We start from the raw sequence: 14,136 nt of genomic DNA on the forward strand, positions 1-14,136 counted from the left end.
TCTCTATAAAGGATGAGTGTTTAATTCTCTTTTATGGTAACTATTTAATTTTTTTTGTATTTTTCTTTTAAATATCATTATTATTGTTATTACTATCTTAATTTTTACAATTTAAATGATTAGTTTCTTTAACAATTGATTGTGAAAATTCAAGGCCTTTGAAATTAAAGGTGTATTTAAAATTTTATTATATTGCTTTTATAAGTTTATTTGTACAAAAATATAATATAATGATTTATATTTTATTTTTTTATTTAATATCCAATTAATGAAGTATCTTTCTTTTTTCATAAGAAATTAATTATTATAATTTATTTCATATTGATTAAGTAATAAATACATACTTTATATCATTGTTACTATTTCAAATATGCTTGAACTTTTGGAGAGAATTTTACATCATTATTATATTATTATCTCTTCAAATATCTCCTATATTAAACTTATTTATATATAATTAATGTGCATTATATTATTTAAATAATCTCATATCGTTTCACTCGAAAATATTATTCCATTATTTATTTAACTCTAAAAATTTTTAAAATCAACTTTAAATATGTAAATCATAAAATAATAAATGTTTTTAATTAATACTATCATATTTAAATATTTAACTCTTAAAAATTTTTACAATTAACTTTAAACATGCAAATCAAAAAATAATAAAATATATTAATTGATAGTATCATATTTAAATTGAAATAATTTCTATTTTTCAAATGTATATTTTTTTTGTTTTATTTTGTTTTTTATTTATATGTTTTTTATAATAATTTGAAATATTAATGTAAATTTATGTTAACAATTATTTCATTAATATTTTATATATGCCTTTTAATAATTTATGTAATATTAAGTTAACATTTTCTTTTATTATTGGTAAGTAATAACTTCAAAAATAAATATTCTAAAATTTAATATTAAAAATTAATAAATTTACGTGGGCCTTTAACTAGTGTGTGTATATATACACATAAGGTAAATATATATTAATTAGATTAGTAATAAAAATATTGGTTTAATAGAAATTTTAGAATGAATTAGATAATATGTATGAATGTCTTCCAAATTGCATTGGTGGCAAGAAATTTATATACCTTCCGCAGTATTGGTACATTACTCTCTTCGTGTTTGCTGCTCAGGAGTAAAATTTTATTCTAAAAAAGAAATAAATATAAGGTAAATATATATTGGATTAGTAATTAAATATTGGTTTAATAGAAATTCTATAATGAATTAGATATTAATTAGTTATTATGTATTCATGTCTTCCAAATTGCATTGGTGGCAAGAAATCTGTATACCTTCCCCCTTTATTCACACGTGTTTATGATGTCGGTGTCAAATCTATCAACGAGGAGCCAAATTTGTCATGGCTATTATTTTTCAAATCCAAACTCATCCCAAACTTAATTATACACTACTCCTATCTAATTCGGTTGGGTGAAGTATGTGCAAAAATCTAACCCATTGTCATCCTTGCTTATTATGTACAAGTTTTATTCAATGAAATTTTCTTCTTTATAAAACTGATTTGCTGTATTTATCCTTAAAATTTTGGATTAACTTTGTTTATCTTAAAATTTTGTATTATTTACTTTTAAGAGACACTGTGTTGAGTGGTATTAGAACAGATTTCACTCTTATTAAGATGGCCAACATTGATGATGGTGGTGGCACCCAACCTTGTGACGATGATTAGGGGTTGTATGCTTTTGTCGAGCAATCAAAGAATAGACTAAATCTATTCACAACATAAAGCATCAATTGTAAGAGATTCAATAGTAATTACTTGTCCTATTGGGAGTTTGTAGTGTTAAGTAGAGAAGCCATAACTTCGATCAGGCTAGAGGAGATAGCTATGGTAAATTCAACAATTAACCTATTCTTTTAAATCTTGGGAGAGCAGAAGCTGAACAAAGAGATTAACTTGAATTAGAAAAACAACCTGAAATTGAAGAACCTAAGCTAAAAATATGAACTTAAAGAGTCTAAAACTTAGGTTGTATTGCCTTTCATTATGGTGGATGATGATGATGAGCTTGAATTAGAATTTCCTGAACAATCTACTCTATTGGAAGAAGTTGAGATTAATGAGATAGAGCAAAAGGATATGGGGGAAAGTATCTAATGGAAGGACGAACAACAATCCATAGAGATTGTTATTTTTTGTGGCTTGAATTTTGGATATATTTTCATAGACCCAAATTGTGACTAGACCCGAAAGTTTTGTGCTGCGACCTAATTGAGATAAAAAGTGAGATTTGCAGTGGTAGAGGAAGGCATGGGCCAATATGGACCAGTATAAATATTGTAATATTCTGTCATTTGTGGTACAGTTGTGAGATATTCAAAAAATACACTGGGATTATGGTTTGAGAGTTCTGAGTGATTGTATCTTGCTCTTTTCATCATAGTAGAATTTTTTTTTTCCTTGTCTTGTGGTCGTAGACCTTACAGTTGAACCATGTTAAATCTTGTGTTATTCTTCTTCTCTTTTCTATACTGAGTTATTGTGCGATTTGTGTGTGTGCCTTAGATTTGTGTACTTGTTATAACAAAACTGGTATCAGAGCTTTATATGCAAAACTTAGGGTTTACAGATGGCGTCCTCTTCAATGAAGTATGAGATAGAGAAGTTTGATGGTGGATCGAGTTTCAGTCTATGGAAGATTAAAATAAAATCTTCCTTGATCTTACAAGGTCTATAAAAAGCAATCGAGGATAACTTTCCAGAAGGTATAAAAGAGGCAGAGAAGGCTGATCTGAAGGAGAGAGCTTTGAGTATGATTTTCATGAGCATAACTAATAATGTCCTACGTGAGATTACAGGTGAAAGCTCAGCGTCTGCGATATGGAAGAAATTGGAGGAGTTGCACTATGCCAAATCGCTGACTAATCGCCTATATCTGAAGAAAAAGCTTTACAATATGAAAATGAGCAAAGGTACCCCTATCAAAGAACATTTGGATGAATTTAATTCAATGATTATGGACCTGAAAAAATATTGATATTGAGATTGATAGTAAGTATCAGGGCCTTATTGTGTTATTTTCTTTGCCACCCTCCTATGAGACTTTTGTTGATACTTTATTGTATAGGAAAGACAGTATTTCACTAGACGATGTTAGTAATTCTCTAAAATCGAAGGAGTTGAAAAAGAATTTTCCAAATAATAGAAAAAGATTTGAGAGGGAAGATTTGGCGAGTAAGGGAAGAACACATTCAAGGGAGGGTTCTTCCATGAGGAAGAAATCTAAGGCTAGATCTAAGTTAAGAATGAAAAAGGCTAACTATTTTGAGTGCGGGGAGCAAGGTCACTACAGGAGAGATTGTCCCAAGTTGAAAAATAAAAAGGGAAAGCAACTAGAAAGTTCTACGAATGTGGTTGACAGTTTTATTGATTTTGATGGTGATGATAGTGCTAGAGAAATTTTATCCATGAGTTCAGATTATGGACAAAATTCTTGGATTCTTGATACTGATGCTACTTATAACATGTGTCCACACAAAAACTGGTTTGTTACTTACAAACAGATGAGTGGTAAGGTGTTTCTGGGCAATGATCGTGCATTATCTGTTGAAGGAATTGGTAACATCAGATTGAGAATGTTTGATGGCATTGTTAGAACTATAGAGTGTTGGCATGTTCCAAGATTGAAGAGGAACCTGATTTCTCTTAGGACACTTGACTCTCATGGATTCAGATACCATGCAGAGAATGGTGGGAGTCAAATCTATCAATGACGAGCCGAATTTGTCATGGCTATTATTTTTCAAATCCAAACTCATCCCAAACTTAATTATACACTACTTCTATCTAATTCGGTTGGATGAAGTATGTGCAAAAATCTAACCCATTGTCATCCCTGCTCATTATGTACAAGTTTTATTCAATGAAATTTTCTTTTTTATAAAACTGATTTGCTTTATTTATCCTTAAAATTTTGGATTAAGTTTGTTTATCTTAAAATTTTCTATTATTTACTTTTAAGAGACACTGTGTTGAGTGGTATTAGAACAGATTTCACCCTTATTAAGATGACCAACATTGATGATGGTGGTGGCACCCAACCTTGTGACGATAATTAGGGGTTAGAACTATAGAGTGTTGGCATGTTCCAAGATTGAAGAGGAACCTGATTTCTCTTAGGACACTTGACTCTCATGGATTTAGATACCATGCAGAGAATGGAGTTCTCAAAGTGTGTAAGGACTTTATGGTACTTATGAAGAGCAGCTTGGTTTTAGGATTGTATTTTTTTCAGGGCAGTATAGTTTTAAGAGAAGCTGCAGTAGCATCTAGAAGCAATAATCAGAATCAAATTCAATTGTGGCATTTACGTCTTGGTCATATGAGTGAAAGAGGATTATTTGTGTTGAGCAAGCAGATTTATTGGATGGGTAGAAAATAAAATCTGTGAACTTTTATGAACACTATATGTTTAGCAAATAGACCAGGGTGAAGTTCGATAAAAAGGCAGTGCACAAGACCAAAGGAACAGTTGATTATATCTACTCAGATCTATGAGGTCCTAATATAATCCCTTCCAAGAGCGATGCTAGGTACTTCATGACTTTGATTGACGATTACTCTTGGATAGTGTGGGTGTATTTTCTAAAGACAAAAAATGAGGCATTTTTAACCTTTGTAAAGTGAAAGATGATGATTGAGAAGAAGATAGAAAAGAAGGTTAAGCATCTTAGAATTGATAACAGTTGGAATTTTGAAATTGTGAGTTTGATGCATTCTGCAGCAATAAAGGTATAGTGAGACACTACACTTGTGCAAGGACACCACAACAGAATGGTATTTCAAAACGCATGACTAGAACACTTTGTGATAAAGCATGAAGCATGCTCTCACATTCATAATTTGGAAAGGATTTCTATGCTAAAGTAATTAATACAGTTTGTTTCTTGGTTAATAGATCTTCATCTACAGCTATTGAGTGCAAAACTCCTTTTGAGATCTGGTCTAGTTCACCTGCTGATTACTCTCAGCTGAGAGTCTTTGGTTTCCCTACTTATGCTCATGTGAGGGATGGTAAGCTTGAGCTGAGAGCAAGAAAATGCATATTTCTAGCATATGCATCTAGAGTGAAAGGCTACAAGTTGTGGTACATTAATTCAAAATCTCTAAGAATAATTATCAGTAGGGATGTGACATTTAATGAGTCTGCTTCATTAGATAGTCAGAGGGAGAAGTCAATAGCAGAATCAGATCATGGTGTCAGAGAATAGGTAGAACTTGACATTGATACTTCAGTAGTTCAGTCCAGTGATTCAGAGGATGAAGTGCAATATCCTGATCAATAAGAGGATGCACCAGAGCAATAGCAACAGGAACCATATAGCATTGCAATTGGTAGAGAAAGAAGACAAATTAGTCCCCCACAGAGATATGCATATATAGGTTTAGTTGCGTTTGCCTTGTCAGTTACTGAGACAGTTGATGTGCATGAACCCAACAATTATAGAGAAGCTATTTCTTGTTTAGATGCAGATTAGTGGGTCAATGCTATGGGTGAAGAAATTGAATCTCTTCACAAGAATCAGACTTGGGAGCTTGTAACATTGCCTAAGGGACAGAAAGTAGTAGGCTATAAATGAGTGTTCAAGAAAAAGAAAGGCTTGAAACACCTCGATATAAGGCATGGTTGGTAGCAAAAGTCATTACTTAAGAGGAGGGAATTGACTTTAATAACGTATTTTCTCCAGTTATAAAGCACAGTTCTATAAGGGTCTTACTTGCTATAGTTGCTCTTCATGATCTAGAGAGTGAGCAACTAGATGTTAAAACCGCATTTTTACATGGTGAGCTAGAGGAGAAAATTTTTATGATTCAGCATGAGGGATTTGTCACTCCAAGTATAGAAAACCATGTTTGCTTGCTCAAGAAGTCTTTATATGGTCTGAAACAGTCTCCTAGGCAATGGTACAAAAGATTCAATACATTCATGGTTCCTAATGCCTTTACTCGTAGTTCATATGACAGTTGTGTGTATCATAGGAAGCTTTCAAATGATTCCTTTGTCTATTTACTGTTGCATGTGGATGACATGCTTATTGCTACTAAATTTATGTCACAAATTAACATTCTAAAAAAGCAGTTGAGTGATGAGTTTGAGATGAAGGATCTGAGTGTTGCAAAGAAGATATTGGGAATAGAAATTATCAAGGATATAAGTGTTAGGAAACTTTTCTTTGAGATGAAGGATCTGGGTGTTGCAAAGAAGATATTGGGAATGGAAATTACCATGGATAGAAGTGTTAGGAAACTTTTCTTGTCTCAGCAGTCATATGTTGAGAAAGTGCTTAAGCGTTTCAACATGAATAATGCTAAGTCTGTGACTGTTCCATTTATTTCCATTTCAAGATATCTGCAGACATATCACAAAAAAGAGATGAGGAGATGGAGCATATGTCCAATGTTCCTTATTCGAGTGCTGTTGGTAGCATCATGTATGCTATGATTTGCACTCGACCTAACATTTCCCATACAGTTAGCGTTTGTAAGTAAATACATGAATTGTCCTAGGAAAGAGCATTGGCAGGCAATGAAATGGATTCTGAGATATTTAAAAGGTACTGCAGATGTTGGTTTGACATTTGATAGGGCTAAAATGAGTGATTTAGTTATTGGCTATGTGGATTCAGATTTTGCAAGGGACTTAGATAAGAGGAGATCTTTGATAGGTTATTTATTTACTCTCTCTGAAAGTCTTATCGGTTAGAAGGTAACATTGTGAGCTACAGTTGCTTTGTCTACTACAGAGGCTAAATATATGGCTTTAGCAGAGATAGTAAAGGAAGTTTTATGGTTACAGGGTTTAGTGGGTGATCTTGGGTTGATACAGAATAAGCTAATAGTATTTTGTGACAGCCAAAGTGCAATACAACTCATAAAGAATCCGATGTACCATGAGAGAACTAAGCACATTGACGTCAGATATCACTTCATTCGAGATATTGTATTTCAGGAGACTTTAGTTGTACAAAAATTCTCTACACATGATAATCGAGCAGATATGATGACCAAGGGAGTCCCAATAAACAAGTTTAGGCATTGCCTAGACTTGGTTAGTATTTGTAGTACTTAGTAGTGCCCTTACAAGGGCATATGATAGGATAGAGTGTTTGTAGTTATTTTATTGATGATGGAGAGAATTCAAGCCAAGGGAAATAATTGTTATTTTTGTAGCTTGAATTTTGGATATATTTCATGGACTCGAATTATGACCCGACCCAAAAACTTTGTGCTGCGACTCGATTGAAATAAAAAGTGAGATCTGTGGTGGTAGCGGAGAGCATGAGCAATATGGACCAGTATAAATATTGTAATATTTTACCCTTTGTAGTAAAGTTGTGAGATATTCGGGAAACACACTGTGGTTAGAGTTTGAGAATTCTGAGTAATTGTATCTTGCTTTTTTCATCACCGTAGAATTTTTTTTCTTCTTGTCTTACCGTGGATGTCGACCTTATGGTTGAACCACGTTAAATCCTATGTTATTTATTTTTTTTTTTGCAATTTATGTGTGCGCCTTAGATTTGCATGCTTGTTATGACAGAGACAATAGTGGCCATCAAAGAAACTTAAATTATGGGGTTTATGAATATTAAAGATTTTTCTAACCCTTTATTTCTTATTGCTTTTATTGTTTTTATTTATCCAGATGCTTCAATGAATGCAAAAGATAACATGAAAATCTTCAATCCACACTTGCTCAATTCACTCTTACAAACACTGAATGAAAAGAAGTTATGGTGTGATCTTCCAATGGTGTTTTCCAAGAAAACACACAGGGCAATTTATTTGCCAAATATATGTAATTTGAGATGGTGATGATTCATTTCAAGCATTGATATGAATATGAACAGTGCCTGTTGTATCGTCTTCTATCATATTATAATTCCACCTAGTCAATGAATTGGAAACTGGGTCTTTAATAGTTATATTGTAATCTCCATGAAACAATGAAACTTCAATGGATCCTTCACTATCTGCTTTAATTTCAGTAGGCTTATACTTCCACTCATCAATCAGCTTGTCCACAACATCTCCTGATGGAGTGTTCTTGAAATCTTTGTCTGCTAGTGTTGTAACATTGAAACCTGCAATTGCTGGGCCTACGAACATGATAATTCCTTCAACACCAGGGTGAGAGTAGCCTTCCCTCAGTACCTGCTCCAAGTACTCTGCCTGCCTCGGAAAAGTATCTGTTAGCAATCATGTCATTATAATTATTATTATCAAGTGAAGGAAAAGCCAAGAGTTGGCATATGCCAGAGTTCTTGTTATTTTGGCATTTTGGAAATTCATTAAAGGATGAGAAATCAAGATTTGACTTTAAACTCTTGTCCTATAAGTATGCATTCGACTTTTAATCTATTAACTCAATGGCAGATGTCAGAATATTGGGTTCCTAACAAGTGGCTAACCAAGTTGGATTTTGCATTGATCAGAGGCAGTATTAATTGTGTTCTGCTAAATTAAGTTATATTTCTAGACTACTAATGATAATTTCTAAAAAACTTGAAATATAAACATTACCTGATTTGGGCCTCTGCCAACGTCTACTTTAGTAAGCCATATAAGCAATCCTGTTGTAGCTAGAATGTCCAAGGAAGCTCTCATGTACGCAAGATTTGGTTGGTCAGAACTGAAATGGCCTTGCACACCAATTCCTGCTAAAATTCCTTGGTTTCCAGGACATGACAGAATTTCCTCCAGTCTCTTCTTGTAGTTAAATGGATTTGCAGCCTCATCTGTACAATCTTCAATGGTATTATACTCTTTCATGAACAATCTTGTCCCAGGATCAAGCATTGAGAAGTACTCTGCAGAGGCATCTTCGCCAAGCTTATCTTCATAGAAGCTGAAGTGCAGATTCTCATTCATTACATCCCAAGCAATTAGTTGCCCTGCGTATCGTGAGACCACCGAATTTATTCTTTTTGCTGCAGCTTCTCGTAAATCATTAGGAGAAAGATTTTAACCCAGTCTGGTTGGTCCTTTGGATCATCCCAGAAAATGTTGTGACCTCTGATAGAACTGCCATTTTGTTTGGCAAATCTTACCATTGCATCTGCAATGGTGTAGTTTTCCTGACCCTGTTTTTTCTCGGTGCTGTACCACTTCATTTCATTAGTGAAAGTGGTATACCTGAATCTTGAAGCAAACCAGTTTTGGTAATCTACGTTTTCCACGATGTAATGGTTCATGCCACATCCAAATAGGAAGCTTGATTGGGTTTGTTTTATTGATATTAAAGCACCTTCCACGGCAGTTTTGTTTGCATATGTTACCTGGAATCTCACCTTTCTCTTTCGTTCCTGCAAGTTCACATTCAAAATAGAATTTGATTATGATGATGGGCTTTGGTGACAGTTTCTATCCTACAAATTAATACCCCTCCATTCTATATATATGCACTAAGGTTTAAGTGGAAGGGAGAGGTTTTTTTCAACTATGCTCATTCTAAAAAAAAAAAAAAAAAAAAAACTCTATGCTACAAAATAATAGTTTGCCACAGTTCGATTGAAATCAAATTCTGAAACAAAAGCAAAATCAAAATTAATGAAAATATGATAGATCAAAGTCGAACTAAACTCAACTAGTTCAATCGGATTCCCACTCAAAATCAAATTTTTTTTTTTTGCTTTGCAAAAATAAAAAATTTTAAAAAAATTTCAGCCATTAGATTTAATTAAAATTGGTATCGAATTGAATCTGAAACCAAAAATAAGAGATAGAGAATCATGCACATTGATTTTGATTTCTTAAATTAAAATGGCTAATTCCGGTATAGATCTATCTGGTATAGACCTATCCGGCGCCCACCCTTAGTCACAAGGTCCCTCACAGGGGTCTAGGATCCACTAAGATAGATAATGAGATATCCCTTTATCTAGGATGCTGACTTTTCTAGATAATGAGATATCCCTTTATCTATTATGCTGATTTTTCACTCTTCATCAGTTAATAAAATAATATGAGAATCAAATGAACAACGTTTATGTTGATTGAATTACCTTGTGAATGTTTTCATCTTCGTGCGATCTCCATTGCTCCATGGTAAAGGGTTGTAATGAGACATTGTCAATCCATATTTCCACAGTTGTGTTCTTGCTCTAAAACAACGAGGAAAACCAAGAATTAATTATCCATATATAAAGAAAACTTGTCTATTAGATTTTACCTTCCGGACTTCACCTACTCTTAGCCAACAGAAAAAAAAAATGGAATGCCTATATATACCCTATATTAATGCCCCTTAGTACCTCAAACAGAATCTCAGCAGGGCCTGAAAAGTTTGCAAAGATGCCACCTTTAAGAAAAGACCAGCATCCATCGCTGGCTATAACATTACCAGCACGAATCAGCTCACCAGCAGCAGTTCTCAAAACAACTGCTACACTCTCACGTCCTCTGTTGACTTGAACCCATGCTGAATACCAAATCAAGTTTAATTACTAATTAGAAATACGATTCAAAATACAATATATACACATATAATTAGGAAGGACTTACCGGAGAAACCATAAAGATTTCCTTCCTCAAATTGAACCGTCTGTGAGGCACTGTCAAGTGATTGTGTTCTGCTATGTGCAATAATGTATTTGTTCCCATCCTTTGATATTCCTTCTCTGATTGCTCCTTCACATACACAGTCCAAAGCTATAAGTAAACTCTGGATTGGCTACTATCCCTCCTCCATATTGAGCTCTCTGAGGCTCTATCAAGCACTGTTCAAGAAAAAGTTTCAATTTTTTTCTCTTGATAATATATGTAAGGCGAAATGGTACCATATTGTTTGAAATCAACAAAACACTGAAAACTGAAACTTCTGCTTGCCTCAGTTGTTGCAGAATAGTCATAGGAGAAAGCACGAATGCTATGCCCTGCAACAGTTAATGAGCAATACAAAGAAGCTTCTCATTTGCTTTTGATTTGTCACAAGAAGGAGAGAGAGAGAGAGAGAGAGAGAGAGAGAGAAGTGGACCTGAAGACAGAAAAATGCACAAGAAAACCAATACTCAATAAGCTCCTATTGATATCCTCATCTTTGCACAACACAAGTATAGAAGCACATATATTTCCTGAAACACTCGAGAGATGTCAGTGTTAAAACTTGTCACATTGAACTTCGCAACCCAAAATTGACGTTTTTGGATCGATTGAGTCATGTCACTACAAGATCATTTATTATTTTTGATTTCCCTCTTAACTTTAATGCATGAGGCTGATGATCAAAACCCAAAAGAAACAATGCAATGAATGAACATTAAAAGCACAATCTATGGAATAATTTCCGAGACGTAATGCCAAACTTGGACACTGTTTTAGTCTCTGAAACCTACAAATCTTCTATATTGTCCCGTGAAAGTTGTTTGGAGTTATATAGGGAGGAAGTCTTCTCGAAAGTTCTGCTGTAGCCACAACAAATGAAAGAAATAAAGGGAAAATAAGAAATTGGAGGAATTCAAGTTTCCAAAATTGAATTGATTTGATGTTAATGGTGCCATGATATGCTAATTATTTCTCCGAATGGTTGGAATATAACTTTGTTATCTTGTTGATTTGTGCAATCAACTTTCTTGGTCATCTTAATATGTATATATATATATATATATATATATATATATATATATATATATATATATATATATATATATATATATATATAGTTTTGATACATTACTCTTTGTGTTTGCTCTCGAAAGTAGAATTTTATTGGCTTAAAGCTCAATTATATTTGTGTACGAAATTTAATTTAGCACATTTTTAATTTTTGTACAATTTAATTTAAAAATTTTAATTTAAAGTTAATTTAACTAAGAAAAAAGAATTAAACTTCTTGATTTTTGAATATAAATAAAAAATTAAAAAATTTAGTATCAAAATTAAGAAATTAAACTTCTTAATTTTTTTTAAATCAAAAAATTAAAAAATTTAATTTTTGGGCTAAATTATACTTAACATGGTATTTCTAGACTAATTTAGATAAAAAAGTTATAAATAGATTAAATTGAACTTTCTCAATAAATATAAGGACTAAATTAAATATTTTACTAAATTTTATTTTTTATAAAAGAAATAAATTAAATTAAATATTTTACTAAATTTTATTTTTTATAAAAGAAATAAATTATAAGGTAAATATATTGGATTAGTAATTAAATATTTGTTTAATATTTTAGAATGGATTAGATAATATATGCATATCTTCCAAATTGCAATGGTGGCAAGAAGTTTTTATATACCTTTCCCCTTTATTCACGTGCGTGTGTGCATATACAAGTGTATTAGTATTTAAAAACTTATTCTAGAGTGCGCAAGAGCACGCCACGTATCAGTACCTCTTAAACAATATCTAAACTTTTATTTGGTTAGAATGTTGAGCAACTTTCTTTAGCAGGGTGAATTACATTATCGTCATCTATTTTTTTCTGATATTTTTTTATACAAACATCTCTCTTTATGCTATGCAAACGATTAAATTGTCAGCGCAGGCGTGTGATAGGAGTGGAGATTTTGTCTGGGGCAATTTTTGAAGTTAGAAGAAAATCTCTTACTATAGAAAAAATAAGGTATTAGTGATGGATTGATGAATCCGTTGTTGACAATATAGGTTAGTGATAGATTTGTTGCTGATCCGTCGCTAAAACTTATTAGTGACGAGATTTCAATGATGACCATAATTTGTCACTAATTCATAATTAATTTAAAAATTGATTTTTAGTGATGAATTTTAGTTTGTCGTTGAAACTCTTATCGCTAAAGTATCAGTAACGTAACGGATTGGTGAAGTATTAGCGATGGATCTATCATTAATCAATATTTTTGCGATAGAATTTTAATATGTCTCTGATACTTATGTTTTCTTATATTATCTCTTATCCCGTGGCAAGATGTCCAATAGCCTGAGGATTATAGGGGGCTAGGATTCTGAGATATGCAAAGTCTCAATCAAGACTTTTTAATAAAGTTGGAATGGGGTTTAATTTGAGATCAACAAGCTTTTTGGGTGGAAGTTGTTAGAGATCTGCGGAGCACTAAATGTCTGGGGGAGAATCTTTTTTTATGGATCTTGTGAAAAAGTACATTCATGGTTTTAATACTACATCCAACCCAAAATTTTAAGGCAATGGGTTCATAGGTTCTTTACACTTGTATGTTTCTCATTCATCCTATCTCTTTTTCATGTGAGAATTTCACACTTATATATTCCTAACAATCTCTCTCTCAAGTATGAATCTTTACCAAATTGGGCTTTCTAGGGCTGCTACCGTTAAACAAAAGCCTTTTTTTTCTTAACTTAAATATTGTGGTGTCATCAAAAGCAAGAGCCCAAGTATTGTTATAACTCAAAATGCTAGTGGAGTTTGGAAAAGACTTTTTGCCAATTTGAGTATGAAAGAGGATTCTTTCCTATATTAGGTAGAACTCTTATCATAATACTATTATTCCTAAATTGAGTCAGACTTTTAATTGAATTAGGATTGAGAGGGCTAACATTATAAATAGGAGTAATGGTTTTCAAGCTAGGGAAATGCTTAGTCGCTGGCATGGATCTATGGGGGCTTCATTTCATCTTCAAGTAGCTTGGAGAGAAGACATGTGATGTATTATTCTAGGATGTGATAGCCTTGATTAAAGGCATGATGCCATGTAATAGCCTTCGTTCCGATGTCTATTAAACATGTACTTAAGACAGATTGGAGGATTCTAGAATCTCGTATTTAACGGGAAGCAAAATTCTATACAGACTGGCTAGTTAAATTTGCATTGTTCTGATGAGTACTCATCATCTAGATACTTCTCAGCTCCGCTTGAGCTCCTCTCCAAATTCCCATATTAAATAAATAGTAATATATCTCACATGAGAAGTATAAAAGTACAAGTTGTGCAATAATTGTGTATGAAAGTTGGTAGTTGATTTTACTTGCTCTCAGATTGAAGAAATAAAAGAAAAGGGTTTAGGTCCGACAACCAAATATTGTTATTGTTGGATATGTTGTACTTAGTATAAGCTTTATTGTTGTGTGGTTGAGGTATGCCCTAATTAACCACCACAAAATCTCCACCTAAAAAACAATATTATCAATTCATATCCTCCCCTTTCA

General features: G+C 32.8%; 1 protein-coding gene across 1 annotated transcript; it reads right to left on the bottom strand.

Annotated features, from left to right (window-relative positions):
• Positions 1-7,615: 7,615 nt before the first annotated feature.
• Positions 7,616-11,216, bottom strand: LOC110670695 (endo-1,4-beta-xylanase 5-like). Its single transcript, XM_058151411.1, is given in 8 exon segments — positions 7,616-8,209; positions 8,561-9,000; positions 9,003-9,342; positions 10,042-10,140; positions 10,291-10,457; positions 10,541-10,670; positions 10,672-10,911; positions 11,013-11,216. Coding segments are annotated over 7 exon segments (1,740 nt in total). The 5' UTR covers positions 10,888-10,911; positions 11,013-11,216; the 3' UTR covers positions 7,616-7,861.
• Between the last annotated feature and the right edge of the window lie 2,920 nt (positions 11,217-14,136).

Source organism: Hevea brasiliensis, chromosome 8 (genome assembly GCF_030052815.1).
Source record: "Hevea brasiliensis isolate MT/VB/25A 57/8 chromosome 8, ASM3005281v1, whole genome shotgun sequence".
In the NCBI taxonomy this organism is placed as follows: Eukaryota; Viridiplantae; Streptophyta; class Magnoliopsida; order Malpighiales; family Euphorbiaceae; genus Hevea; species Hevea brasiliensis.